General features: G+C 38.1%; 2 protein-coding genes and 1 long non-coding RNA gene across 5 annotated transcripts in view; all 3 read right to left on the reverse strand.

Annotated features, from left to right (window-relative positions):
* Nucleotides 1–231, reverse strand: part of LOC148409276 (uncharacterized) — a 40,808-nt gene extending 40,577 nt beyond the window's left edge. The window contains exon 1 of the long non-coding RNA XR_015868348.1: nt 12–231. This is a non-coding gene — a long non-coding RNA (uncharacterized LOC148409276). The remainder of the gene's footprint in view (nt 1–11) is intronic.
* Nucleotides 232–1,748: 1,517 nt separating this feature from the next.
* On the reverse strand, nt 1,749–21,030 carry fmn2b (formin 2b). Of its 3 annotated transcripts, XM_088439517.1 has the most exons (20): nt 20,619–21,030; nt 19,292–20,543; nt 16,859–17,106; nt 16,091–16,269; nt 15,874–16,009; nt 15,659–15,717; nt 14,248–15,428; nt 12,813–12,957; nt 10,808–10,895; nt 10,683–10,744; nt 10,343–10,434; nt 9,316–9,445; nt 7,572–7,718; nt 7,395–7,454; nt 4,920–5,040; nt 4,735–4,827; nt 4,165–4,216; nt 3,383–3,532; nt 3,190–3,271; nt 1,749–2,212 (listed from the first exon to the last, which is right to left on the reverse strand). In XM_088439517.1, exons 1-20 carry the CDS (start codon nt 20,842–20,844, stop codon nt 2,186–2,188), a joined length of 4,530 nt encoding a protein of 1,509 aa, XP_088295643.1. In that variant the 5' UTR covers nt 20,845–21,030; the 3' UTR covers nt 1,749–2,185. The 3 variants fall into 3 exon arrangements, with proteins under 3 accessions (XP_088295643.1, XP_088295642.1, XP_088295641.1); XM_088439516.1 differs by having other exon boundaries at nt 16,859–17,094; nt 19,292–21,030; XM_088439515.1 differs by having other exon boundaries at nt 19,292–21,030.
* Nucleotides 21,031–24,143: 3,113 nt separating this feature from the next.
* Nucleotides 24,144–27,198, reverse strand: mrpl58 (mitochondrial ribosomal protein L58). Its single transcript, XM_088439268.1, has 6 exons — nt 27,018–27,198; nt 26,822–26,846; nt 26,674–26,733; nt 26,516–26,598; nt 26,239–26,408; nt 24,144–24,304 (listed from the first exon to the last, which is right to left on the reverse strand). Exons 1-6 carry the CDS (start codon nt 27,168–27,170, stop codon nt 24,226–24,228), a joined length of 570 nt encoding a protein of 189 aa, XP_088295394.1. The 5' UTR covers nt 27,171–27,198; the 3' UTR covers nt 24,144–24,225.
* Nucleotides 27,199–27,949: the final 751 nt, after the last annotated feature.

The raw sequence follows: 27,949 nt of genomic DNA on the forward strand, positions 1-27,949 counted from the left end.
ACGGGGCTTACCGACTGTCTGCTCAGTTCTTGCTTGGGGTCCACAGCTATGGTCATTTCATGTATGCGCCTAACATCACTGTGTGGCGCAATGGCGTCTATTGCCGACTCCGTTCTAGTCACGGTTACGTATATGGTCCATTTATTTACCTTAATTACTCGCAGCTGCGTGATTAACGTGTTCGGCTAGCGCTCACGTGTCAGCTATAAAAAAAAAAAAAAAAAGGGCGTTCGCCGCGACACTCTCCCTAAAGATAATGGAAACTCAAACGTGAGATGAGTCCAATAGGTGGCCCCATTCTCATTGAAGGAACCATCCCAGAGCAAACAAAAAACGAGCATTTCAACAAACTCCAAAATAAAAGCCTGAAATACAGGCACAATATTTTGCACATAGGGAGAAGCTCCTCACAAGCAGTCATCCTGAGGTGGCACCACCAGTGGTGTAATGAAGGGTATATGGCGATATACGGCGTATACCCACTGTACTGAGAGTAAGCATTGTGTGTACCCACTTCTAACCTCACCCCATGCGCACCTTACAATAATAACCAACTGCTTAGCTGTCTCTTTCCCTTCAAGGCTGGTGACATTGTGACCCACCTTCCTCTCTCTCTAATTGGCTGATACTCGCTGGTTAACTTTAGGCACGGTGACTGACCAATCAGAAGCAGAATAGGGGTGGCGCTCGTTCGAACTTGAGTCACGACAAACAGTCGAATATAAAAGCGGCAGGAAATGATGGCAAAACTCTGAGGTAAGTTTCAAGGTGGTTTTCAAGTGAAACATTATGACGTGCACATTTAGAGAAGAGATTTTGTTGCCAGTAGTTTAACTGCACAAGCCGGCTATATGCATGCTAAGCTAGCTAGGTGCCATGAGAGAAGCCTTAGCAGCCCAACCACAGCTTCCTGTCCTCTCCGCAGCTTTTGACAGTTTGATGAAAGGACCAAGTTGGATTCCTATTGACGACGAATGGCTGTGGCTCAGCTAATATTCATTGAAATCATTTATGTCAATGTCTATGAAGCATGTTTGTTATTAGACAAGTTACTTAGCATTAGCTAACCAGAGAGAGCTAGAGACTACCAACCAGGCTAGCTAGTATAAAATTAGTTTATGTAGATCTATTTTAATTTGATATAAGCTAGACTAGTAGTTGAAATAAATTTAAACACAAGAATGGATCGACTAGTTTGAGACTTAGTTTAAAACAATATTGAGGTCTGGCCAGGCTGTTCTCAAGCAAAACTTGTTGGTGTCTCACCTCAAAAATGGATTGCTAATTCAGCTAATTGAAGCCCCATTCAAAATTTCATGCGACGAACTCAAGGTCGACAACACTGTCATCCTTTGCCCAAAACGACTGTTGTCTGGAATTTAACCCTGGAGGAGAAATCTTGCTAGATGCTACAATTATAGGTGATGTCCAGTGCCAATTCAATTCAAATTGCAATTAACATTGGATTGTCGAAAAGAGTTAAGCGATATTCAACACTTTAGATTGGTCACTAATTTGCAAAAATAACTGACTTACTGAAGACTGAACAGCAGTGTAAATATGTAAAATAAATATTAAAAAGACCAAATTTGGTCAGCAATGATATGCAGGAACTTTCTCAGTTATAACAGTGACTGTTTAAGTAAGTGCACTTGCATTGCACTTACTAATTTGGAACACATACTGAAGTACAGGCTGAAAAATGGCAGTCTTGTTATAGGATAAAATTCATTTGAGTGCACACCAAATCAAATGTTATGTTGCTTATCAAGCACTTTATTAATGTTTTGTTTCAACACAAAAATATTTGCCATTGACATTGAAATTGTTTCTGCAATAGACAACATAATGTATTTGAGCTGTGATCACCAGCTACTTGATCTTCAGGTTAAGGTCAGAAAGCCAGCCTGATGTTTTTCTGATGTTCCCACATGCCCTGACAATCTTGAAAAGCCAAATTCTGTGTAATATGCATTTTTTTTCCCTTTTACATAGCACAGACGAATTGTTTCAGTATCTATGGTGTGATTCTTGACTATCATCTCAGCATATGTAATTAATGAGAAGTCAGAAATCAGTGAAATAGGCCACTTTTGAAAAGGATCCTGGGAATAGACAGTGAATCATGATGTTATCTTTCATGTAAGTCAGCATTCATCACACTCACAGGACAATGTCCAGTGAGTCAAATCTTCATGCCAAGCTTGGCTTTCTGTAGAACAGACAATGCACAGAGGTAAGTTTTAGTGATACAGTTGACAATGCAAGTCTCAAAATCCCGGTCAAATGATATTGCAAATCATCTTTGAACTAATGAATGATATATTATGGAAAATGTTCTATTTCATATTCTGTATCATAGGCACATGTAGACCAATTTAAATTGAATAGCAGCACCCCTGAAAGTAAGGGAATTGTTGACCTTTCTTCTCTTTTAAAACAAACGGAAAAGTGTAAAATCATACTGTTCTTGGTTGAAAGGTAATATTTGAACAACAAAAATACAACAATGGTTTGTTCAACTTCATTTCTTACTTCCGACCTCACCCCAAAAAGAGAGCAAAATACTGCATTCCACTGATGTAAATTGATGGTGTACTACTTGCTTGAATCAGTCTATGTAGCTCCATCTCCTCAGCACTCCCTGGTAAGCTCAATTTAGGGATGACGGAGAGGAGGGTCTGTCAGAAAGTCAAACCGATTCAGGAGGAACAATTGTTTTTTGTGGAACAGCGGACCAGTACTACACGCTTGGCAAGTTCCTCATGAGTGCACGGAAGTTTGCTCAACCAGCCTCCATGTGTTTTATAGAGTTGGAGAAGGCAAATGTAGCACCCCAAGATGTACGAAAAGTTCCTTGCAGCAGTATGTTAGGATGTATAGAATATCAGATATGGATTTTTGAATGTCTGCTTTTCTATGTTTTACAGGAGTAATATGTTTGTCCCCTTGTCCTACATGATTCACCTAATTAATTTCAAATTTTGACTGCACTATTTCAAGACCTGAGACAACAGCAAGGAAAAGAAATGTGACTTCCCTGAATAATACAGTATATGACAAGGGCAGGGGATCAAACGTGTATGCCAAGTTTATTTACTGGATTTACCTCATATTTGCTTGTTATAACGTTCCGTAATAAAGAGGTGTTTGAATTGATTAAATGTGGTTAGAAAGGGTTAAACTTACAATCCCTGTAGCATGTTTGGGTTTGACGCTGTAGGAAGCCCGCTCCTTGGCTTGTTTGAAACATTCCTCTGCTACTTTTAACCTGTAAAACATACAATGTAAAAATGGTATCATATGAGTGATACCTGTGCATCAAAACAATGTTGTATTTTTGGGCATCCCACTACAACTGGAGAATATGCCGCATATTTACCTCTCCTTTAGAATGGATTTGTTTTCCTTCTTCCACAGGTCTTTAAAGTCGGAGGAAAATTCATACCATACAGAGAAAAGGGTGTTTGGCGAAACTTCCTTTTCTCCTGCCTTTGCTTTCACAGAGTAGAATACTGTGACCTCAAGAAACCTATCAATAGGAAATAAATGAATTTTAATTATCCGCTGATTTGAATTTACTGGTTAATTTGAATTGTCATTTCCTAAGTTTGACTTTCATTAACCCTACCGTTACAGATTGTAAAAAAAAATAATAATAATAACAGATAGAACCTATCTAGCTGATCTTTCTGTGTCCTTTTGTGATTTATTGGGGTTAATTAATAGTTATTTGTATTGCAATTTCTTGACTGAATATTGTAATTTAATAATTGCTTTTGGTATATCATATTCATTGATACATTATAATGATGAACACTACCGGTTATGCTGTGGAGAAAACCAATCCATTTCAAAATCTGTTTTTTTTAATGCATTTTGTCATATTTTATTCTGACAAAAAAAAAAAAACTGAATTTGTAAGGCTTAACATACAGTACAGGATTGTCTCAGGATTGTATTGCAGGCATCAGTTTTTGAGTATACATAACTGTATTCTGGTATTCTGACGTAATGATAATTTAACTTACTAATATTGAACATGCAATGTATGATATGAACAAAAACTCTAGTCTTACTACTTCAACAACGTAACAAAATACCAATGATTTCATGTATGTGTGTATGTATGTATGCATGTATGTATGTAATGCTTGTACTTACAGTTTATGTGTGCTGCTGAGATGAGTTTCCAATGCTTCAAGCTCATGTTTAGCTATGGAAGAATAATGCATAAGACTTACTTGACTTATACGACTGAAAATATGACCAACTGTAACAAATATTCTCTGCATTCTTTTGTCACGTCTTCATGTAGCTTCATATGTTGTCATTCAGTGACTTGCCTTGTGGGTCCATGAGTCGTAAATGGTGGTCATTCATGTGTAGTCATTAGAATTATTGTATTATTTCTGTGATCAAAATGATTGTAATGATGTAAAATTCTGAATCTATCCATTTTCTAGGCTGTTGCTTTCACCAACTTGCGTGTGAGCTGGAACCTGTCGTAAGTTGACTATGGGGGACAGGTAGACTCTGCACTGGCAGCTTATTGTGGAATACTCTCAGTATAGACTAACAACAATCACATGCACATCCAAAGACCTTTGAGTATTTATTGAACCTAAGAAATATGCTCTATGTACGAGGAAGCTCCCAGAAATGCCAGAAATCATTTTCAAAAAATGTGTCTATGGCCGTAAATAAACACTTAAACACAACGTGTTCTAATACCTTCTGAAATAAAATAATCCATCTTGTCCTTGAAGGGTTGTAGAATATTTTCTGATGATGCTTTGCACACTTGTTCCACCTCTGAGGTACATGCTGAAAAAAGACCAAGTATTTGCATTAGGAAGTTGGAAGACCATAATTCAATATCCAACATGTAATAAAGTCTAAATGAAAAAAGAAATTACATCTGAGGTCTTTTCTGAGTCGAGTTAGATCTTTCTGAAAGTCTTCAAATTTCATCTGTGAAGTTTGGAACAACTCATGAGGCTCAGGGAGAGGATAAATACAAGTATCTTTTCCAGCATCCTGTGGAGAGACGGAAATAACCACGTTTACACACAAAAGGCATAAACACGGGCACAACAGTGAATTATCATGGTCCAGACGTTTCACGACGGTAGAAGAGTGAGAACAGACAGACAGACAGGTAGATAGATAGATAGATAGATAGATAGATAGATAGATAGATAGATAGATAGATAGATAGATAGATAGATAGATAGATAGATAGATAGATAGATACAGTAGATAGGTAGTGAAGGAATGTAGTTTCACATAGGTTGATTGGCGAGTAAAATTCAGCGCAGCAACTTTCTGTAGAGCCAGCCTGGGAGGTCAACACCTAATGTAATCATTTGTCTTTGTGATACAATCAGTAAAACAAAGACACAAAGTATCAATAGGGCACAAATTATAATACGCATTGAGGACTAGACAGTCAGGGACTTACTGGCAGCAATAACAAAAGAGACGGGTGCCATAAAAGATAGGAGTGGGGATAAAGTCCTCCAGAACGCATTGTTCGATGCTCAACCTCAAACACACAGATGTGATTGGCGTCCACAGGTCTGGGACGTTGGGACGCACACGCACACACACCTACACACGCACACACACACACACACATACGGGCGCAAACAATAAAAATACTGAAATATTGTACCTTACGATGTAGGAGTTAAAAGATCAGATTGATGTAACAATAAAAGTCAGGGCTATATAATGGTGTAAAAAGAAGAATGTTTCTAATGTGTACTTGAGTATGTTCAAAAGCATCTACACAGTTGCTGAAACGTCTGGATTGGAATCCTCCAACCGAAGGGGGGCAGCAGAGGACAGGAAATAACCCAACATGATGACATGAACCGGCGAAAACCCCCATTTGGTGGACCGGCAAATATAAAAGAGGGCAGCGGATGAGGAACCGGCATCATTCTCACCATGACACGGGAATGATCCAGAGATCTCTGTTTTGGACAATTGGCTTATAAACTGCATTAGACAATTTGGTAATAATAAATCTTCGAAGTGTTGTTGACGCGTTGAACGTGTGCATGTGTGTTTATCCCGGCTCATACCCGAACGCGCAGGAATCTTTCCCAAAGGTATGTAAACAATATACTATTATTCAATTGGGCCCGCAATCAAAACTACGAACAAATGTGAAAGATCCAACGATAGATAGATAGATAGATAGATAGATAGATAGATAGATAGATAGATAGATAGATAGATAGATAGATAGATAGATAGATAGATAGATATTTTTGTCAACAGTCTTGGCGAGCAGTCAACAGCTTGGACAGGACTGGCGAGGCAACCAGTTAAACAGCTCATGGGCACTCCTACAAGGCATGTTTGGCTCCTGATGTGACATCAACCAATTGTAACCAAGGATTACAACTCCTGATCAGTGCCGCCAGGAGCTATCTCCGAGTGAATTTCTCACACGATTGACAATTTGTGGCTCAAGGAGTACAGTGAGGACGAATCAGCTATCACAGGTGTGCCCCTCGTGGAACCCAGGAACAAAACCAGATGGTACCCATACCGATATGAACATTTAAAAACCCGCATTTACCAAGATGGAAATGTTGGCCGGCACATACTGACTTGTATGGATGTAGTAAACAATTTAGAAATTGTAAAAAAAAAAAACAACAACAACAAAAAAACATTGAATTTTCATTTTACATAAGTAAAATAATGTGAATGTTGAAGAATCAGAATTGGGAATCGTTAGGAACTGGAATCACAACAGAACACAACACTTGTGATCATCCCAGTCACTTTTACATGATCCACCAATGGAAGTCTGCTTGCAGTTTTTTTTTATTTATTTTTTTTATCATAAGATCCACTATTCATTTTTTTTTAAATATGGACTTCAGTGAATCAAAGACAGTGTGTGCCTCCCTTGCTTAATTTAAAAGAATGAAGAGAACCCCTTCCATTGGCTGGGAAGCAATTTGACTGTTCAATCTCACAATGGTGCAGATACACTTTTCTACCTGCACCCATTCACATAAATACTAAAAGAAAGAACATTTCAGCAGTGCACACAGTTAAAGTACGCTTGCCAACCAACCAAACTGATTGTGAGATTGTTCCTCATACAGCATTTTAAGGAAAATACAATAGAATTGAAAAGGAAAATCTTTCATCATACAGCAAGATTAAAGTCCAAAACCCTCTGCCATAACAACAAAGAATGTTTAAAGAGATTTTAGATCTCCTCCAGACTATAAAAGTGTGTGTTTAAAGTGTGTTTATGTCTAAAGGAGAGACTAGAAACAATACGCTCAAAATAAATTGTGAAAACAATAACTTTGACAAATGACAGATGTGTAAAGAAACAGCTATGCAGACGAAAAACTCACCTCAACAAAATTTCTCAGGTAGTACGCCACGAGGTAAGACAGAAGACTTTTCATGCTGTCCTGTAGTGAGGAAAAACAAAATTCACTGCCATTAAACATTGTTTGACCATATTTTTCATTAGTTCAGGTGTTTCACAACACAGTTTTTGAACACATACAGTATTTCTGTTTACTCACATTGCTTTTGACATCTTTGAGTTTTGGAAGGATGTCAAGGCTGAAGCCATCAGCTTGGCCTCTTGTGCGATTTCCTCCATTCATGAAGTTGCCAAAAGCCAGCACTAGACCAAGAACCTCTTTCACCTTTTCACTCTCCTTTAACACCTATTGAAATTGTGTATATTTAATTAGAATACTGAAAGAGACCATTGACTTTCTTGACATTCATTATTGATTCAGTTTGTCCTATTGGGGTATTTTGGATTCATTGCACTGTGGAACCCCTACATACGAACTTTACAAGTATAACTTCAGCCAAAGTTTTGCCTCTTAATACAAGAAAAAAATTCAATATTCAAGTGATAACTCGCATTCATCAGGTGAAAACTTGGAATTCCCGGACAAACTAAACACACCATACCACTGCACCTGTATCCTGCTTTCCCATTGGTTAGAATCCCTCACATTCATTGTCCTGCTCGCAGCAAGTAGGCCTACCTCTACATTTCAAGGCTTCACCCGGGTGCTTCGATAAATTTAAAAGGAGGGCTTGCATTAATTCCGTGGTACGACAGGGGGAAGCTGCCAGCGCTAACATGCTAACGCTCAACCCTTCCCATGAAGCGCTAAAAGAGAACTTTACGGCAATGTGTATGCAAACGCCTGGGTAGTGAGGCGCTTTTTTGTGGAGCAGGTTAACTTCATTTTGCAGTTGCATTTGTCAAATTTTATGAAAATTTGAATTTCAATCTTTGGGTGGTTTTATTTTTATTTTTTTAATTAAAGTTCAAGTTCAATTAAAGCTACTGGTTGCAGCAATTTTTCCAAGAAAAATCTGATGAAAATTTAAGTTTCAATGTTTTCAGTTTTTTCCAGGTGGAATGAAAGCTACTGTTCACAGCCATTGTCTCAAAGAAAAATCTGATGAAAACTAGTAAACTTACTGGTGTAAGTTTCCATGTTTTCAGTTAATAAAAAAAAAAAAAAAAGTTCAAGATGAATTAAAATTGTTGTTTACAGACGTTTTTTTTGGTCATTTGCATGACATCTACCAAACATCGCATTTTTTGAAAGGTAAGCTACAATATTATAACATTTAATATGGCGTTTATTTTGAGCTTCGATCAAATTCTGCGATTTAAATGTAAAATGTGATTGAATGATTCAGGATACAAACGAAATAAATTCGTATCTAGAGGTTCCACTGTAGTGATCGTGAGGATATCCTAGTTCAAGCATGTGCAAACCCGGTCTGGGAGGGCCACTATTCTGCATGTTTTTGATGTTTCTGTTGTCTACGTAATGCAGCTGATTCAAACGATCAAGATCGTTATTAGGCATCTGCTGAAGAGCAGATCATTTGAATATGGTGCGTCTTATTTATATTTGGTGAATTTCGATATTTAGCCATTTGACATAACATGTGCCCAGAGCATAGTGAACAACTAATCACAACTCAGCTTGCAAAACCTCCCATCACAACCCCGAAAACAGGTGAGCTGTGAATGGCAGTTAGCTAATTTCTGAGCAACTCTGATGTCATTTTCAGTCAACAGCAAGTGGGAAAATGTGTTTTTAAATATAATAATTGCTCATGAATATATTTCAAAATCATTATAGACTAAATATTAACTTTTGAGCTGCTGAATATTGCTAAATAAGCACGGTTTTAACTACTGTCGTTAATTACTAGTGTATTTTTTTCTATATTTATTTATTGTAAAACTGTATTTATTTTTATATATATGGCAGATGAATTCACCTTGCATATACTCCAGAGTGTATCCAGTTTCTTCATTAAGGATGACATGCACTCAGAAAAGCTAGACTGGAAGAGAATGCAAAAGACTCGACCAGAAAAGCTGGGAATCTGGGAGAGCTGGTACAAAAACCTGTTAAAAAGAAAAACAAAACATACACACACATATATATATATATATATATATATATATATATATATATATATATATATATATATATATATATATATATATATATATATATATATATATATATATATATATATATATATGAAAGCAAAGTCAGAATGTTAAGTTGTTGAACTGAAGTGTCACAAACTAGGTTCACACTGCACACTGCAGGGCATAAGGCTCAATTCCGTTTTTTGTTGTTGTTGTTGTTGTTTTTTGTGAAATCCAATTGTTTGTTGGCTTTTTTTTTGTGATGTTTTTTACGTCTCAAAAATAATGTGGCCTGTGTGTGACCATAAGCACATTAAGGACATCAAGACGCCACGTGGAGGGCATGCTTAACGTTAGCGTTTAAGGAAGTATTTTGTGATGTTGAAATAGCTCTCATTCCATAGACAGAATATTTTTGTTAAACTTGAATTACAATGAGGAGGAGGAGAAGGATGAGTTTGTTTTTTCTTGCAATGGCATGTTGTGCAGTGGCGGCATAGAGGAGGTGTGGGAGGGAGACACCTCACTCTCCACTTTGTTCGATATTGTTCCTTTAGTTTTTCTAACCTGCATGCGCCTTTTTGAGTGCAGAATTGTGGCATTTGTCACTTGTTTGTTACGTGCGAGTCAGATCACTGTGACCTGGCCATTCAGGCTGTACGTCAAAGGATCGGATGCAAATTGGATTGACTTCCATGTACCCAAAAGACCTGGGTCGCATTAAGAACAATTGGATCTGTATTGTCCACACTGCCATCAAAAGATCAGATAGAGATCGGATAAGGACAAAAAGAAAAAAATTCGGAATTGGGTCACCTAAGGCTGCAGTGTGAACCTCAACATAGTAGTATCATGGCATGAACTCACTGTTCAGGTTTGTCCAGTGGTTTAGCGTTCTCCTTGTCTTTGGTGGATTTTATGTGTTTTTCAATCTTGTCCAATTCTTCTGGCAGCGCCCTCTGCAAAATGTGCAGTTGCAGTGACTTTTTGGCCACAGTGCCATACTACATTCCATAAAAACTAAGCGCAGTGTAAAATGGCTTTCAGAGTCTCCGATGAGCAGGAGCCTATCCCTCCTAACTTTGGGTGAGACAAGGGCATGAAAGCTTGACTCACTGTTGACTCACATGCTTAAATTGTGGGAAACCCAATGGACGGACAAACGGGAGGGCACAGAGAGAAAACGACTTTGGAAAATGTAACTTACATTTTCATAAAGGGCCTGAAGGGTTTCCAGATCAACTATTGTGTTGTCCAAGTTTAAGATGGCTGCAGGAAACGTAGGAAATGAAGGTTAAAACACTAATCTACTGTAAATCCAAATGAACTCACCATGCTGAATGTCTTTCATATCAAGGTGTAGTGAGGACATGAGGATTCCTACAGCCTGAGATCGTTTGTTGCTGAGGAGCTTGACAACCTAAGCAAAGCAGTAAATATAAGGTGATTATGCTGTGTTAGAGGAGATGATTCAGTATTTCCGAATTATAATACAATGAACACTTGTGCATTCATATTTCTTATAGTCAATACATTTTGTTGTGCATTGTTTAAGCACATTCCTAAACTCAAATGACACTACTTTGATATTTAGGCATTGTTATATTTTTTGTTTTTTGACAATTAAAAAAAAGAACATCACTCTGACGGTAGTTACATTCAACAATCTAAAGCTACTGATGAAGTCCACCCCTAGGAGTAGCTCAGACATGGTGGTGGTGACATGGTGGTCGTCTCCAATCGAGAAGCTGTAGGTCTGATTCTAAGTCAAAAGTGTTCTTGAGCAAGACACTGAACTCCCAGTTGCTCCTGATGCAGCCTAATTAGGAGGTAAATGAGTACCATATTTTCCACACCAGGGGTCACCAACCTTTATGAAACTGAGAACTACTTCTTTGGTAGTGAATAATACAAATGGCTACCAGTTTATGTGAAGACCCTGATCATGTTATTGATTTCTTACAACAGCTGAAATTAAAATGTAAATCAAGTGTAATATGTAACGAATAAGTCATATATGCAGAATTGTTCGTAAAATTCATAGAAAATCACAATGTTCGATCACTTGTAGAACTATTTGCAGAACAGGTCTGCGGGCTACTCATGTGATACTCGGCGGCAACCGATTGCCCGCAGGCACCACGGTGGTGACTACTGTTCCACACTATAAGGCGCAACTAAAAGCCTTCAATTTCCCCAAAAGCTGACTGTGCGCCTTCTAATCTGCATGTTTTCATTTTCGGGGATGAAAAAAAAATGATCTCCATGTAAATTCTTCAATTTTACCTCTGCCTTTCTGTTCATTGCAGATGTAGTTACAAATGTATTTTTTACAATAACATTTTTGCAACAACTTGTTAGCAATTTTGATATGCATACATACAGTATGCACAAATTTTAAAACAATTTGTATGGGGACGAGGCGCAAAACTGCAGGTTTTCGTTAAAAAAAAAAAGCGCAATCACCTGCCTCACATCTGACGGCAATTAGTCATCAAGGGCTTTTTAAGTGCGGTCGGAGCAGGAGAACGACGCCAGGTTATTCCTTCGCCACTCGTTGAGAAGTCCCTGTGAAGATCCCAGCAGTTTATTCCTGAGTTGTTTCCTCCCTAGCAAGTACTTGGCTGGTACGTTCTTTTCTCTTTCTCTCTGCGTTGTAAACATGTTTAGTTATTACTTTGTTATTGCTATTCGTTCTCCCGCTGACACTTTTTGTCTCTGATTTGCACTTTGTGATTTCCACTGTACTTTGTCATTTTTAGATTTTTGTTCCACGCTTATCGTGCACCTTTTGTTTAATAACCTTTTTCCATTTTTTGAACTCTAGTCCTGTGTCTGGTCAGGGTCCTTAATCCACTCGTTTCCTGTGGTTCTTCGTGACTATTCTTTTAAATTTTGGATTGGCCTTGGCATCATCCTTATTCTTAATTTCTGATTGAAAAGTTCGATTGACTTGTTGTTGACATTCCCTTTAGGGAAGCTCCATCTAGTGGATGCATAACGCAACCCTAGCCACTACAGTAGCTTCTATACTTTGCGCCTTATATATAAAAATAGTTTTAAAATACAAAGCACTAAATTTTGCTGTTAAAGCTTTCACTTTAACAGTGGAAGCTAACTAAATCAAACTTAAGTTAGCTTAGCAATTTGCATGGCTTCTTTGTCTTTCCTGACCATCCCTTGGTGAGTAGATCAGGTGTAACTTATTCGCAGCCACACAGATGTTACTTTTGAGACATACAACCTAGTAATGTATTTTGGACCTTTTTGGGTCTTCTGTTGATGCAGAACAGTGCCACACTGACCATATTATACAACATAAGGGTTAAACGTATACCTGTTTGACCTTGGACTTGGTAATTGTGTCAGAGAGTGGCTGCTTTTTCTCCTTTACAGCTGTTTTGGAGAACAACGCTACAAATTCCTCAAAGTCCACATCAGGCTCCTCTATCATGTCCCACACGGATGTAGATAATATTTCCCTGATAAATAAGAAAAGAGAACAATATATTTGATTTGTCTCAAACCACATCCTAAATATAATGCTGTTTATATTCAGTGGAATTACAGTGGAACCTTGGTGAATGCCTGAAAAGGGTCAAAACTGATTTTTTTTGTTTGTTTGTTAAAATACGCCTCCAAATGAAGTTTAGTGTTACACTTGTGTGTGAGCGTACAGAGCATGTAACAGATCAACACTACAGGTTTGTTTCTCTTTTCCTTGTGTTTGGATTAGATGCCAGCACAGAAGAGCAAAAACAACGGGAAGCGGAATGAGGTCATCATAAACTGGGACAACATTAGCAAGATACTTAATTGAATAGATATATAATTAATTGATACTTAATTGAATAGATATATACTCTGGGGCATTTTCACAGAGATATGTCAACTAGCTAAAATAACTAACAACCGCGCTCATTGTCTACAAATCCCTAAATTTCAAACACACGAATTATAATGTGAAACTTTTAGATGCTGTAAATTTAAGCAAAGATCTTCAGAGGTTTTTTGTTTCTATGTAAAAAAAATATATATTTTTGTCACTAACTGAAAGCTCTCTCTCTCTCTCTCTCTCTCTCTCTCTCTCTCTCTCTGTGTGTGTGTGTGTGTGTGTGTGTGTGTGTGTGGAGCCCAGCTGCAGTAGGTAGATATATATATATATATATATATATATATATATATATATATATATATATATATATATATATATATATATATATATATATATATATATATATATATATATATATAGAGAGAGAGAGAGAGAGAGAGAGAGAGAGAGAGAGAGAGAGAGTGTGAAAAAGGTATTGGCCAATTTTTTTTGGGTTAACTGGAGAGTGAAACGTATTAAGTACAAATCAGTAGAAATATGTGTTCTCATGCAGCTTATTTGCAGAAAAAATATTATGTATGTATAAAACACTGCTTGGTCAAAACTTTGGCTAGTTTTACTTTGTTGGTTTTATGTTATATAGTGTAATGGTTAACTTTGCTTACTTGAAATACATGTTAACTATCCTAGATCATGTTTCTTTGTTACACAAGGGTTAAAATGTTACTATATAGAAAAAAATTCAGGCATTCTGTTAATACCATTGATGATTGTTTGACCCTGGAATCAATTAATTTGCTTGAAATGTATGATGTACAGTCATTAATTTGAAATTAGAGCAAATTTAAAATCAGGCTACAAAACAGGCTGAGTGAGGTTCCACTGTAAAATATTTTCAGTCAATTGCGAATTGACTACAGTGACAATAATGATTTACTTTTTAGTGTGCAACTGAATTCTGGTCCAATATAGTGGCTTCATGGGCCTGGGAGGCTCTACCACTGCTTTCCTGGGTGGCTTCTCCTGGGTGAGGCCCAGAGTATAAAGCCCCAGAGGCAGAGGAGGAGGCAAAGAACCCAAACTTCCTGGGTGGGCTTTAGAAACACAGATTGTACCAGGTGGAGGAGGGGCTTGGGGAGGCCTACCACTATTGGGTGGAGGAGCACGAGTTCCATCAGGGAGCGGAGGAGGTGGCGGTGGAGCAACACCGCCAGGGAGCGGAGGAGGTGGTGGAGGAGCTAGTCCAGCAGGGAGAGGAGCATGGGTTGAAGGGGCTGAACCACCAGAGAGAGGAAACTGTGGAGGAGCAGGTGCCCCTGGGAGAGGCGGAGGAGGTGGGGGTGGAGCAAAACCACCAGGGAGCGGAGGAGGTGGGGGTGGAGCAAAACCACCAGGGAGCGGAGGAGGTGGAGGTGGAGCAACAAAGCCAGGTAGCGGAGGAGGAGGTGGCGGTGGAGCTTGTCCATAAGGGAGAGGAGCAGGAGGTGGTGGAGCTGTACCATCAGGGTGAGGAGACTGTGACGGAGCAGGTCCCCCAGGGAGAGGTGGAGGAGGTGGTGGTGGAACAACACTGCCAGGGAGAAGAGGAAGTGGGGAAGCAGGCCTATCAAGGAGCGGTGGAGGTCTATCAGGTCCAGCGGGGGGAGGAGGAGGTGCTGGTGGTGAGCCTACTAGTAAGGGTCGAACAGGTGAGGGTGTAGATACTGCTGTGTCTCTGGCCAAAAGAAGAGATGGCCCACCTGAAATCGCGGGCGGGGGTTGCTCCTGACATGAACACTGGCTGATTGGGAGTTGCTGGAAGCCATTGATTCCACTTGGCTCACCGCAAGGCACTTTAAACTTAAAGCAGTCCTCCATCGGTGATGTTTGCACAGATTTAGCCTCCAGGGAGCACAGAAAGTCAACTGTTTCAGTCTGAAAGTGAGCATCACTCACTTCTCTCAAAAAGCCTTCCTCTCCTTTATGGTACGTGTGTGATGTTATATCTCTGTCCAGCAGAAGGGGCTGCCGCTCCAGCTCAGCAATCTTAGTTCTCAAATCTTCAATGGTTTGCTCGAGTTGCTGGATGACACTGACATGTTTTTCCTTCAGTTTCACTGTTTCCAGCAAAACTTCCTCCTAAAATTAGAGGTGGGGGGAAAACATTAAACAAAAATTAAATGGTCAGCCCTACATATGAGGAGATGTTTTACCAGGAGTTACATGTTCTACCTGCAATTGTGTGAGTTTATCCCACGAGACATGAGGTTTAAGACAAGCTACACCATGAAGTGGTTGGAAATGATTAAAAATCATATTGAAAGGAAAATGAAGAGGCTTAAGCTAACATTAGTTTCTGTATTACTTACCGGAACATTTTGGCTCTCATTTACTTGCTGCCTTAAACCCAAGATGTCTGTGTGATATTCTGAAGAGATGGAGAAACGATCCATTCAGACATAATTCAAAAACATGCACCAATCCACCAACCAACAAATTCAGTGGAGTTACTTCCATTCACCTGCAGAAAACAGCCAAACAAATACTATGGGGGAGTGCATCCAGTGCACAGAGATGTTTTTACCTGGATCTGTGTCTATGACTCCAGTCATTTCTCCACTAGGCTTGGAGTCATTCAGATGACCTGGCTGTGTCTCCGCAAGAGCATCAATGGAAATGGTTGGCTGGTTGACAGCGGCCCAAGTATACAGCTGGTCATGCTGATGAAGCACAATTATATTAATTTATATATAAGTCAAACTACAATTTTTTTTAATTGCCACAACTTCCCAGCTACGTACATGGAACTTGGGTGAACCAGAAGATTTGGTATGTGAAGTGTTGGTTCCGACTTGCTGTCTGAAGCAGTCAGTGAAAGGCAGAAGAAGACCGACGGCTAATATTCTGGAGCAAAGCCTCTCAGCTTCCTCTGGTTCTTCCTGCTGTTGTTGAAGGAACAGTTTCTCCAGTAGAGTTCTACCTGAACATTGAGAAATCAGCAAAAAATATGGAATAGTGTTTAAAACCAGACTGTGAACGCATTTTTCATTTTTTTGGCTCGTCAAACTTTAGGTTGGATCAAAAATTTAAGTTGCATTATGACTGTGTCCTTGCTGTCTGTCAAAACTTGAATAACAATGTTGCATTGGCGACAAAGACAACCAACTGAAGGATTTGTTTTTCTCAAAACATCAGGTTTTCTTTCACTGTGGTAATAATTATGCCATGAGTCATGAATATTATCTCTAACTTCATTTATCGGCATTGTAAAACAGCCATTTGAAAAGTTTGATTATGATCTGTAAGTAATGTCGATAAAATCAAATCAATAATATGTAATAGTAAACATCATCTATAGATTGTGTTGCACTTTTGTTTTCAGTGACGTTGGCTGAAAATAACAGCAGAAGCGATGTTTTTGCCATGGCTTATGCTAAAACAGCCTTTTTAAAAAATATTTTGATATGGATGACTCCTGGTCAGTCAGTCAGCATTGGGCAACAACATTGTCTGATATGAATTTTTCTTTTCAGAAAACTGAAATGAATAAAAAAAAAAATCCCAATCACCTGTAAAAACACCCTGGAAACTGCATGCAGCAACTTGGCCACAGGAAGCTCTCCTTGCCACACAAATGGGTTGACTTCCTCCACCTCTGTACTTGTAGTCTTCTAAATCCCCAGAGTCACCATTGTTGAACTTGCACCTCCTCTCAAGCTCGTCTGTCCAGTCAGCTGAACGACTCAGGTGACCAGTTTTGCTTCGGGAGTACTTCTTTGTGACTTGCTGATCAGCACCCACCATCCTGGGAGCAAAACTTCCAATGTGTTTGATTGAAAGTGACTGGCATAATAAGAAAGCTAAGAATACCACTCCCTGCAAAAGTGTCCTGAATCTCATTTCACACTTCTTGGCAACCCCACAGATTTCATGGAATTTAGGTGTGGGTATAAGATCATTGTGGTCATGTGACATGCATTTGTTCAATAAATAATTCTATTGTTAATTAGAAAGGTTTTTTTTTTAATTTTGTTTTTTTTTAATTTACGAGGGGGTACATCTTTTTCCTTAATAATTCTTCCAGTCAATCACATGATGGTCCACTTCTTCCATAGTCTAACTGAGATTAATATGGATACTCTTCTCCTTTCCCAAGACAGTACCATCTCAATATGTCAACCTTTGTCAGGAAAGTTACAGATTTATTGCTATTTGTTAGTTAGCAGTCAGTGAAAAATTATCACTCACTGTTTTGGTCAAGGGGTCAGAAAATTTCCCAATATATATGCTATACAATGATCCCTCGTTTTTCGTGGTTACTAGAGACCCGAAGCCCCCCTCTTTCATGATCTTTCAGCTGCCTATGCCCCCCCCAAAAAATAAATAAATAAATAAAATTAAAATAGTACGTACTGTTCTCACCTGAGTGGCCAAGCAATCTGTCAGTTAGCTCAAGGAGCACGCCTACAAGAGGCAGACACCAAAGAAGACGATTTTAACTTCTGAGCGGGAGTGGGTACAACTCCCGCCCTCATTGGCCGATTGTCGCATAAGAGTGCCCCTTGAGCATAGTGACAGATTGCTAGGCCAATCAGGTAGGAACAGCACTGTTTTGTTTGTTTTTTGGTCATAGTGGAGGAGGATGTGCTTTGAGCACACAGGCAGCTGAGAGATCGTGGAAGAGGAAAGAAAGCTTTAATAATTTAAGATTTAAGTAAATATGTGTACTGCAGTTCGACTTCCAAGGAGTGCCAGTGGCAAGTGCGTTTATAGATAACTCGCCTATCTGGCATGCAGTCTTTACCACTTATCTCTCTGAAATAAATATATATATATATATATATATATATATATATATATATATATATATATATATATATATATATATATATATATATATATACTGTTTGGGTCAAGGGGTCAGAAAATTTACAAAACTAAGAATAAGTAATAATAATTTCAAATTATTTGTCGAAGTGTATGAAGTCCACCAAGAGCAGGCAAGCTTGAACAAGATTGTATGCTAAATTAAAAATCGCAGTTTAATACAAGTGTTACAACTGGCCTGGTAAGTTGAGGGGAGGAAGGACCCCAAAAAATGCAGGAAAACTGAGAAATATGTGGCTTAAAAAAGGTAGTTTTAACACGGAAATGAGGCAGGACCGAACTAAGAGAAAACCGGACAAAGTATCACCAGATAGGTGGACCAAATCAAACTAACGAGAACGCAGGTGATAAAGGCAGACTCGAGTGGAACAAAATCTCACAAACCAACAACAACCAAACCCTACCGAACATGACGATTGAATTTGAATGCCATAAAACGTCAAAAATATATTAACTCACTCAAAATGGCTGTCCCCAAGTTATTTCAGTACAAAATCAATCATTCTTTTTTTCCTCAGACTTTCATGACTTGCTTGTAGTTTTTCTTCATGTTTCATTTCCAATAATAAATCCTTTTGTATTGAAATGGACGTCAATGCTGAAAGTCACGTCGGTCTAATTTCCGTTTTGCTCTCCTTCAGCCATTATGGGTTTTGTGGTGGTTAATGGTTTGAGGGAACGAAAAAATTACATATATATATATATATATATATATATATATATATATATATATATATATATATATATATATATATATATATATATATATATATATATATGAAAAACCTAAACCCCCCCCCAAAAAATCTGCAATGCACTGATAGGCGAGGCGCGAAGTAGCAAGGGATCCCCTTATGGGCTTCAGAAGGTGGCTGTTTGAGAACAAGTAACAGCTATTTTACTCGCAACCTGGATCAAGCAATACAATTTATACATCAATGTATCATTTTATATTTTTTTTGTATTTTGACCTACAAATGTTAGACCTTTTATCGAATCACGTCCAAAAAATAAATGTTGTCCTCACTCATGATCATAAAAACTTTTGTTTTGGCAATCACTACTAATGAAATTGGCAGAAGACAGTTGTGCAAACTTACTGTGACCTTAGTTACCTTTGGAAATGTTGAGCTCTTCTTGGTGACATGGGGCTAAGGGAAGGAGACAAAGCTGGTGAATGTCCAGGTGAGCTCAGTTGCCTGGTAGTGGTCTTAATGTATGAAGGGAAGATGGGAGGGTACGGTTTCACCACGGGGTTCGAAGGTGAAGCGGCCTGGTTGGACCTGGCAATATGTTTGCCCAATGTGGGGCTTCCCTTAGAGGGTGTAAAGCAAGCACTGTTCCTGCTAGTGGGGGAACAGCCAGCAGCAGATATGTGGTTACTTTCTGATAAAACACTCAAGCAGTCTCCAAGTAACTCAGGATTTGCGACTTCTTCAAACGTGTTCCCTGAAATAACTCTAGCACTGTTTTTCTTGTGGTTGTCTACAAGTGGTTGAGTCAAGGCTTCATTTACAGAAGTCTCCCATGGTTCCTCACTGTGGCTTTCATCTTCTGATTCCTTCTCCCATGTGTTAGCGCTGTCCAAGGTGAGACTGGGGAATCTGCTAGTGTCAGTTGCCATAGTGACTGGACTGACTGCTGACTTGGTTTCTGCTGCGATGGCTGTGGGTGGAGACTGCTGCACCCAGCCATCCTGGTCTTCTGTAACTTCTGCATCACTGAAAGAGGACTTTCTCACCTTCTTGCCCTTCCCACCGTTCTCTTGAGCCCCTTCAGGTTCCTCCTTCTCATCTCTTTCGGATTCTGCTCCGAGGGAAGAGAAGTGTAATCCACGTCGTTCCGCAGTGTGCTGGTCTTTAACCAGCGGGGTTTCGACCTCCAGGAAAGACAATGCATCTGATCCAAGCTCCAACTCCGGCATAAGGTCAAGTATTTCAGTGCAGGGTAATTGAACTCCATTACTGTGTGGTCTGTTGGCCTCTTGTTCAGGGCTAACAATGCTTTCACCTTGTCCAGCAACCGTGTCAAATCCTTTACATTGTTGGAGCTTGATAGTGAGCTGGATGTCTGCTAGCAAATCATCATGATCCGCTGCTGAGTGGAAGCTGTAAATGTCAGTGTCTGATCCAGAACTCCCACCTTTCTGTCCTCCATTCTCGGTAGCCGAGGCTGCTGCCGCTCCTGTTTCTAATGCGTTCCATGGCTTCTGTTCTCCTTTGCTTCTGCCTTGCTGGTTCTTTTTGGTTTCCAGAGAACCTGCTTCAGTGTCTGATTGCCCAAGTTCATCTGCAGAGAGATCAGGTGTTTTTGAGTTGGCCAGCTCGCTGTGTTGCGATGCGAGAACATCTTCACTAGAGCCTGTTACTGAAGGGCAAGCATCTTTACCTTTGAGATGTCCCTTTTTCTTACGAATAGAAAAAACAGAGGGCTTGGACTCACATTTGTTTTTCTTCTTGCCTGGAACCGAGCCATGTGTTCTTCCTCCTAACCCGCCTCCTCCTACCTTGTTGTTTGTCTCTTTACCCTCATTCTTACCATAGTGTTTCTTTCCACCCCGCCTTGTCACATCCGAAGCTCTTTCGCTCCATCCCTCTTCTGGTGAAATGTAGCCTCCATTACCTGATGCCGCTGCAGATTTTTTTTGTTTAGCTTCCTGGTTACCCATGTGTCCTGAGTTTGAGAGATGCAAGGTCCTCTTCCTAGCGATTTGATCCTGAGCACAGGTACAACACTTTAGTCTGCGGTGAATGAAAAGCTACCACAGATTGTCATTATTGATACGTAAATATTCCTTGTGTGCTGATTCCGACTGGATCAGCACTGTCTCCCAGTTACCGTTGCTCTATGCTGATGCTGATTCGAGAGAGGCAGATCTATGCCTCCCCTCCTCCATCACCACCCTCTCCAGTTCCCTTTATTTCCCTCTCAGACGTACCATCCCCCCTCCATCTGCTTCAAAAGTGTGACGTAAGCACTAAATGCACTGTGGCGTTCCATCTATAAAGGATGATGCAAAAGATTCGCATGACATGAAAAAGAAAGTCATATTCACTAAAGGAAAAATTAGCTGCTGCAAGTGTAACAATAGGATGACTAACTGCCATTTCGGTGCTAGTTCCTCACTACATTACCCATGATTCTATTTCCTGTTGCCATTAAAGACAACCCTTCCCAGTCTCCACATTTGTTTAAAGGGACACTGTGTAAGATTTAAACATTTTTTTCATTATGGACAGCAGGAGGTGCTGCATTTACCAATGTCCATAGCTTTAACAGACATGGCAGCCTCCAGGGGAGTGCGACCCCCCCGTGTAATATAAGTTAATGATAACTAGAACTATGATTATATTTAAACCATACTGTTGGTCATGAAGAACACATCCATTTTCAAGTTTTTGAAATTTACAATCATTTAATTTATTCCTTTTTAATGAAAACGGTATAAATCTTACAAAGTGTCACTTTAACAATTTTTTATGCCTGCACTGTTTTACTAGTAAATATTGAACTTCTTTTTCTTATTCCCCTTATTAGTTTTTTTTACATCAAGTCAATTTTAGGTGACATACAATTAATATTTTAAGAGACCAACGATTATATTTGAAACATAACCCTAACCCATCATTAACAACACATTTATTTGCAAGTATTTTAAATGTATAATCATTTAACGTATTCATTTTTAATGAAAAACTGAACCTTTAAGTCCATGCCAATTTACAAAAACTAATCTTTGGAACTGTCAAGTGCAGCAAAATAAACCAGGTTTCCCTTGAAAGAGAAAATCTTAATGTTTTCTGTTTCATAGTCAATGGATTTATATTTTTAATAAAACACGCTTTGCACAAATTGTATTGGGTTTTTTTTTGATAATTGCATTCACTGGGAAGGAAAAGGTGTTCCATGTCTTGGTGATTGATATGAAAGAGTCATGAACATGTGTTGATGCAGATTTCTAACACACAAAAATGACAGACAGACCCAATATGCTGAAATGACAAGTGGCATTTAAGGAGTAATGTTTTCATATCTGTTAAAAAAAAAAAAAAAAAAACTTGGAAAAATTTTGTTTGTATGAGTCTAATGGGATTTTCTACCTCTTTTATAGAGTGGTGTTGTTTGTATGCTGTCAACTCAATTTAGTGCTATCTAGAGTATGGGAAAATATCGTCTGACTGGGGGGGGGGGGGGGGGGGGTTGCACTGGATATAATGTGCTGCTAAACGCCTGCCCGCGCATTAAGCATGAACCAAGCTACTTTTCTCCAGGCTTGTTTTCGCTAGTGAATTTCAATGTTTGTCAAATGCAGAGAAAAAAATTTCATATTATGCAACAGTGGGGTTTTTTGTTGTAGAGGAAAGTGTGAGAGGGAAAAACTTCAATGCATGAATATTTTTTTTAACACTGGGGGTATTTTTGCACATTCAGGTGTCGTTGTAGAAGAGTTTTACTGTGAGTACGTACCGGCCGACAGTTAATATTTATTTTATGAATAAACCTTTACTTCTTTTCAAGATTGATTGATAGGTGAGGCTCTGTTTTCCTGCCGCTCCTGACTACATGTCAGTGCAGTGTGCATCCCTAATGTTATATTCAGACTCTTAAAATTTCAGGTTAGGTTCCATATTGCTCCAAGTGTAAAAAAAAAAAAGTTAGTTTGGAGCCCTGTAATAATAATGATGAAATGACGATGAACATTTATAGAGCACCTTTAACATACACTCAAAAGGAAAAGAAATTGTTATTCGTCACCAAACAAATCTCAGTTACATCTAAAAGGGAATCAACACACAAAAGCCACAAAAAGTGAAAGCATTCGACACACAAACAAATGGCTCCAGACACACAAAAAATGAGAACATAACTACAATGCAAACAGAGATTTTCTTTGAAATCGTCTCATTAGTCTCATCAAAGTTTCCAAGTTTAAAACAGCTCATGGACAATGTAACTATAAAACCTTAAAAACGATCATCATTAATGAAAAAATAATTAGATCGCTTTAAATGAGATATAAACTGTGGATTCGGCTCATTTTCAAATAGGCAACCTGCTATTAACTTCCTTTCTCCAGCATCACAATCAGACGTAGTGGCCCAAAAAAAAATATCGCATTGGTATTAATTTTGGCATACCATTGAAAATGAATAGGATATGGTTTAGGGCATTTTAGCTTGACTAATTCACGGTACTAGAGCGGTATGGCCGATTTAAATGTACGATTGTTTTTTACTTTTACAACCATCTACATAAAGTTAATAGTAACATATTTCTAGAAACAAAGTGATGCAGCACTGAGTGGGTCCATAAATTCAAAGACTGAAACCATCTTCAGGTCTTTTTTTTTCTGGGAATGGTTTCTTTTGTTCAATTTAGGATTTCATAATCTTGACAGACAAAATCCAATCAGTAGTATATATATATATATATATATATATATATATATATATATATATATATATATATATATATATATATATATATATGTGTGTGTGTGTGTGTGTGTGTACATGTAAACATACATATATATATATATATATATATATATATATATATATATATATATATATATATATATATATATATATATATTTATGTATTTATATGCTATTATATTATTAGGCACACATATTTTATGCTGCAGTTAAGATCTTTTTTTTCCCACAAATATTAAACACAGCACACTACCACTACAATGCCCTACATAGTAAAATAATAAAAATGAAAATCAATTTTTATCATGCAGATATGCCTCATTCTGCTCCGATTATTAAATGCTCACACAAATGCTAATATATAGTATTCACAAGTCATCGCCTGATTAACAATCGATGTGGCAGATATCTGTGTCAATTCATTTGTCCACTCATTCAGCATTTACGTTGAAATTCATTGACACATTTCTTTTTTGTTTACTCTATGGTCAAACAATCTGTTAAAGATCAACATACTTGACAGGTCACAGACTGTTTGAATAAAATTATTTAATTACAAAGAAGACATAATAAATACATTAATATGTGACATTACAAACCATTTTGGAAAATTACACCTGTTGCCTGCTTTGTTTGATAGCAGAATGGATCTTCTTTTGTCTGATTCTCTCCTTGTTTCTCTTGTCCAACCTAAAAAAATATTTTAATCATGTAAAAGCATCAAAGACCGTATTGACAAAAGAATCATAAAATTTCACCAAACAATGCTTTTACAAACTGTGTGAATAGGAAATCTATCTGAGATTCCTACATGAATAAAATCAAAGTCAGAGCATGGAACACATTGCCTGCACAGCAAATGCTAATGTATGCAAAAATATGAACTGGGACAGGAATACAACATAAAATAATACATTTATACAGTATTTTATGCATCGCATAAGATGCATTGGAGCGGATATAAAAAGTCCAAACACAAAATGGCAAATTTAAGTAGTATGAAAAACTTTATTAAAATAAGTTCTCATTTTTTTTCAGCCATTAATATTCTTATTAACACCTTATGGCGTTGCCTGTTTTGCATGTCCCTAGCTAAGTTGTCTGGGGTTTTATGCCTAGATGAGGGACCAGACAAAGCATAGCTTACAGACTCTTAATGAAAAATACAAAATGTTGGATCATGTTTTCCCTTGTCCGGACGCACCACCCCTGGAGCCAGGTTCTGGTACAAGTACTCTTTTCCACTTTGGAGTTGCCCACAGTGACCGCAGAGGAACAGGAGTGGGCATACTTATTGCCCCCCAGCTCGTATAATGCCCCTGTACGGCAGGGGTGTCAAACTCAATTTTATTGTGGGTAACATTGTACTTACAGTTTCTGTCAGAGGGCTGGAATAACTTAAAAGTAAGCAAGTACATTTTCAAGTTAGTCACACCCTTAGCTAGTTTTGAAATCAAAGGTCAGTAAAAACTGTTCAAAACAAAGACTGGGATCAAAAAATGTTTAGAAGTTGAAGACAACTTGCAAGTTTGGTATTTTAGCCAGAAACTTGAAGTCAAACCAGCATTTGGCGGGCCACATAAAATGATGCGGCGCGCCGGATTTGGCCCTCGGACCTTGTGTTTGACACCTGTGCCGTACGGCGTAACACATAACACAGCACATTAAGATATGACCTCTTCCTTTTCTAACAACAGAGGGAGCTTGTTTGTGTGTGCGTGTGTGGCGGGAATAGTAAACATAAAATGGCAGAATCTACATTGTACTATTAACTGATACACATTGGAGTTGAATGATTAATTCGATCATTTTAAAAATATTATTTTATACTAAGTGGTCATCTTTTCATTCATGACTGGATATATTCAATCAGAAAGAATTCATGCACAGTATACATTTATTGTTGAGTCAACCCGTGTTGCTCACTGAAGCTCGACAGAAAAGGATTTTATTGACATATTTAATTTAATTCAGCACTGTAAATGTTTGTTTTTGAAACAAATGCCGTAGTGAACATTTTATTTAAAAATAAAACTTTTTATAATGTAGAAATATAGCAATTTACCCAACACGATTTTAAAGTTATAGATTTTGGAGCTGTAAATACCATGAACATTTGTCACCATGAAAAGACTCCACATTGTACTATAAATTGATACATGAAGTAGTTGGAGTAATGGTAGTTTATTTTAAATTGTTCTATATGTTTACTAGTGTTGCGCTGCATACTTGAATATTTCAGTTTAAATTGGATGATTGGACTGTTGTTGACATTATCCCGTTTTGCTAATTGAAAACGTGTTTTGATTTTACATATTTATTTTCATTTAGAATGCTAAATATCTGTCACTGTAACACATTCTGTATTATATTATGTTTAAAAACAAAACAAATTTTTAATGTGGGGAAAAAGTGGCTATTTAGTAAAAACATTTTTAAATGATATATTTTAGAACTGGAATCAATAACATGACTTTTTTTTTTTTGCTCAAGGCTATCATACTATTAGAATCTGATATCGTCCTATGCCCCCCCCCCCCCCCCCCCCAAAAGACCATACCAAAAAATAATAAAAATAAAAATCACCAGGCACTGTATGAAGAAATATAGTGTAAATGTGTTACCTAAATTCCCTAAGGGCGATATCCTCTGGTGTGGCCACCTGTGGCTTCTTATTAGCTTCAGCAATGATAGCTGAGATTTTTTGGATGCAGTCACTGAAGTTCCTGTGCTGGCTCCTGCTCAGCTCTGATGTCACCATCAACTCACCATTTTTGTTGATTCGGTTTTTGTTCTGCGTCGTAAAATAGAAACATTGTACACAATTGTTTTAATTACAGGTTCACCAATAATATGTAAATAAGGCGCAATAAATTGAGTGATACCAAGTTTTCCAGTGACCTTTTCCATAATTTTTTGTCGCACATCTTCTGGGATCCAGTCTGCAGTTAACACATGGAATCTGATCTCTGTTTTCGTATTGACTGTGAGGATAAAATGAGTATTGTCAACTTGGAACACAAACAAATCCAGCTTTCTCATTTGGACTGTTTGCGGACCTTTATTGACATGCTGACCACCAGGACCACTGCTTCTACTGTAAGACACAGTGAGACGGTCTAAAGAGGGGGGAAAATGCGTTTTAAAAGAGTAGTCCAAATAAAATTAGTCAAACAATTTTCTGGTTCAGCAAATAGGCCTATTTACCTTCTGGAACGTGAACTTGAGCATCCTAAACAAAGGTCAAAATACATTGAAAAGTTTGTGTTGGCATTATGAAACGGTGCAATTTCTCGAGTAACGAGTGGGTAAGGCATGCTTAGTTAACCGAAATTTAGAGAGGTTGCTCATTTTTTCAAGAAAGTAAATATCGACTTCAATGAAGCAAACTGTTTGACCAAACCTGATCATCATCTGGGCCCGCATTTGCATAGCCAGCATTCGGCTGCAGTCTGTTCTTTAGTTCACATCTCTGAACACTCCTAGGTTTTATTAACTGCGGAATCGAGAGTAAACTAGCTCGTACTTTAACGCAAAGAGAAATGTGCGCCGCCATGATGACTTCAATTCATCTTTGCTTTCCGGAGACCAGATCCCGGAAGAGGGCGTGACATTATCATTACTATTGGCAGTTTCAGGTTGGGGGCGGGTTTGAGGCGGCAACTCGCCATCCTGCGACCCGCATTCATCATGAAATCTATGAGGTCGGATTGTAGCTGAAGTGTTCACAGATGCGTATTTCAATTTACAAATGCGTATTTCAATTCTTAAATGTGTAGCCAAAGTCACAAATGCGTAACGTGAGTCACAAATGCACAACAGAAATTCACAAATGCAAGACTGAAATCCCAACCACCAGGGGACGCTACTAGTACCTCATAAATCTCCAAGGAAGGTTGTAGACAAGGCATTCAAAAAGTGTGGTTTTTAGTTTTTAGTTTACAGTCAAATAGGCTCTGGATGAAGAGTTGCTAACGGAGGAAGTCCGCACCTTTTTTGTTTCTGTTTAAAATTGCTGTTTCATTGTATAAAATAATAAAACGGTCTAAATCTTACAAAGTGTCCCTTTAACATTTTTTTTATGCGTGCACTGTTTTGATATGTTGAACTTTTTTTTCTTATTCCCCTCTGTAGTTTTTTTCTGTTTTTTTGATGAGGTCAATTTTAAGTGTGGTCTTAAAAAAAATCAAGAAAACAAGCGAGGTAAACCTGCTATAAAGTTATGGTCATAAATAAAAATTAAGTGTTTTTTTTTTTTTTTTTGGTTTACATTCTTTTTAGTTTGGTTCTTTTTGTTTAAAAAAGAATACAAATAAGATTTTTTTTGGACAGCTC

Source organism: Hippichthys cyanospilos, chromosome 17 (assembly GCF_059441005.1).
Source record: "Hippichthys cyanospilos isolate Australia breed blue-spotted pipefish chromosome 17, RoL_Hcya_1.0, whole genome shotgun sequence".
NCBI lineage: Eukaryota > Metazoa > Chordata > Actinopteri > Syngnathiformes > Syngnathidae > Hippichthys > Hippichthys cyanospilos.

Bases quoted from the DNA above. Each gene is read 5' to 3' on its own strand.
- fmn2b (XM_088439515.1), bottom strand. From the start codon at position 20,844: ATGGGTAACCAGGAAGCTAAACAAAAAAAATCTGCAGCGGCATCAGGT. The intron at 9,446-10,342 runs GTGAGTTCATGC...TCTTTTTAACAG, and splicing joins CCACTGGACAAACCTGAACA to GTTTTTGTACCAGCTCTCCC. The intron at 3,533-4,164 runs GTAAGTACAAGC...TCCTATTGATAG, and splicing joins CTCAGCAGCACACATAAACT to GTTTCTTGAGGTCACAGTAT.
- mrpl58 (XM_088439268.1), bottom strand. From the start codon at position 27,170: ATGGCGGCGCACATTTCTCTTTGCGTTAAAGTACGAGCTAGTTTACTC. The intron at 26,847-27,017 runs GTTTGGTCAAAC...ACCTTTGTTTAG, and splicing joins CGGGCCCAGATGATGATCAG to GATGCTCAAGTTCACGTTCC. The intron at 26,734-26,821 runs GTAAATAGGCCT...CCCCCTCTTTAG, and splicing joins TCAAGTTCACGTTCCAGAAG to ACCGTCTCACTGTGTCTTAC.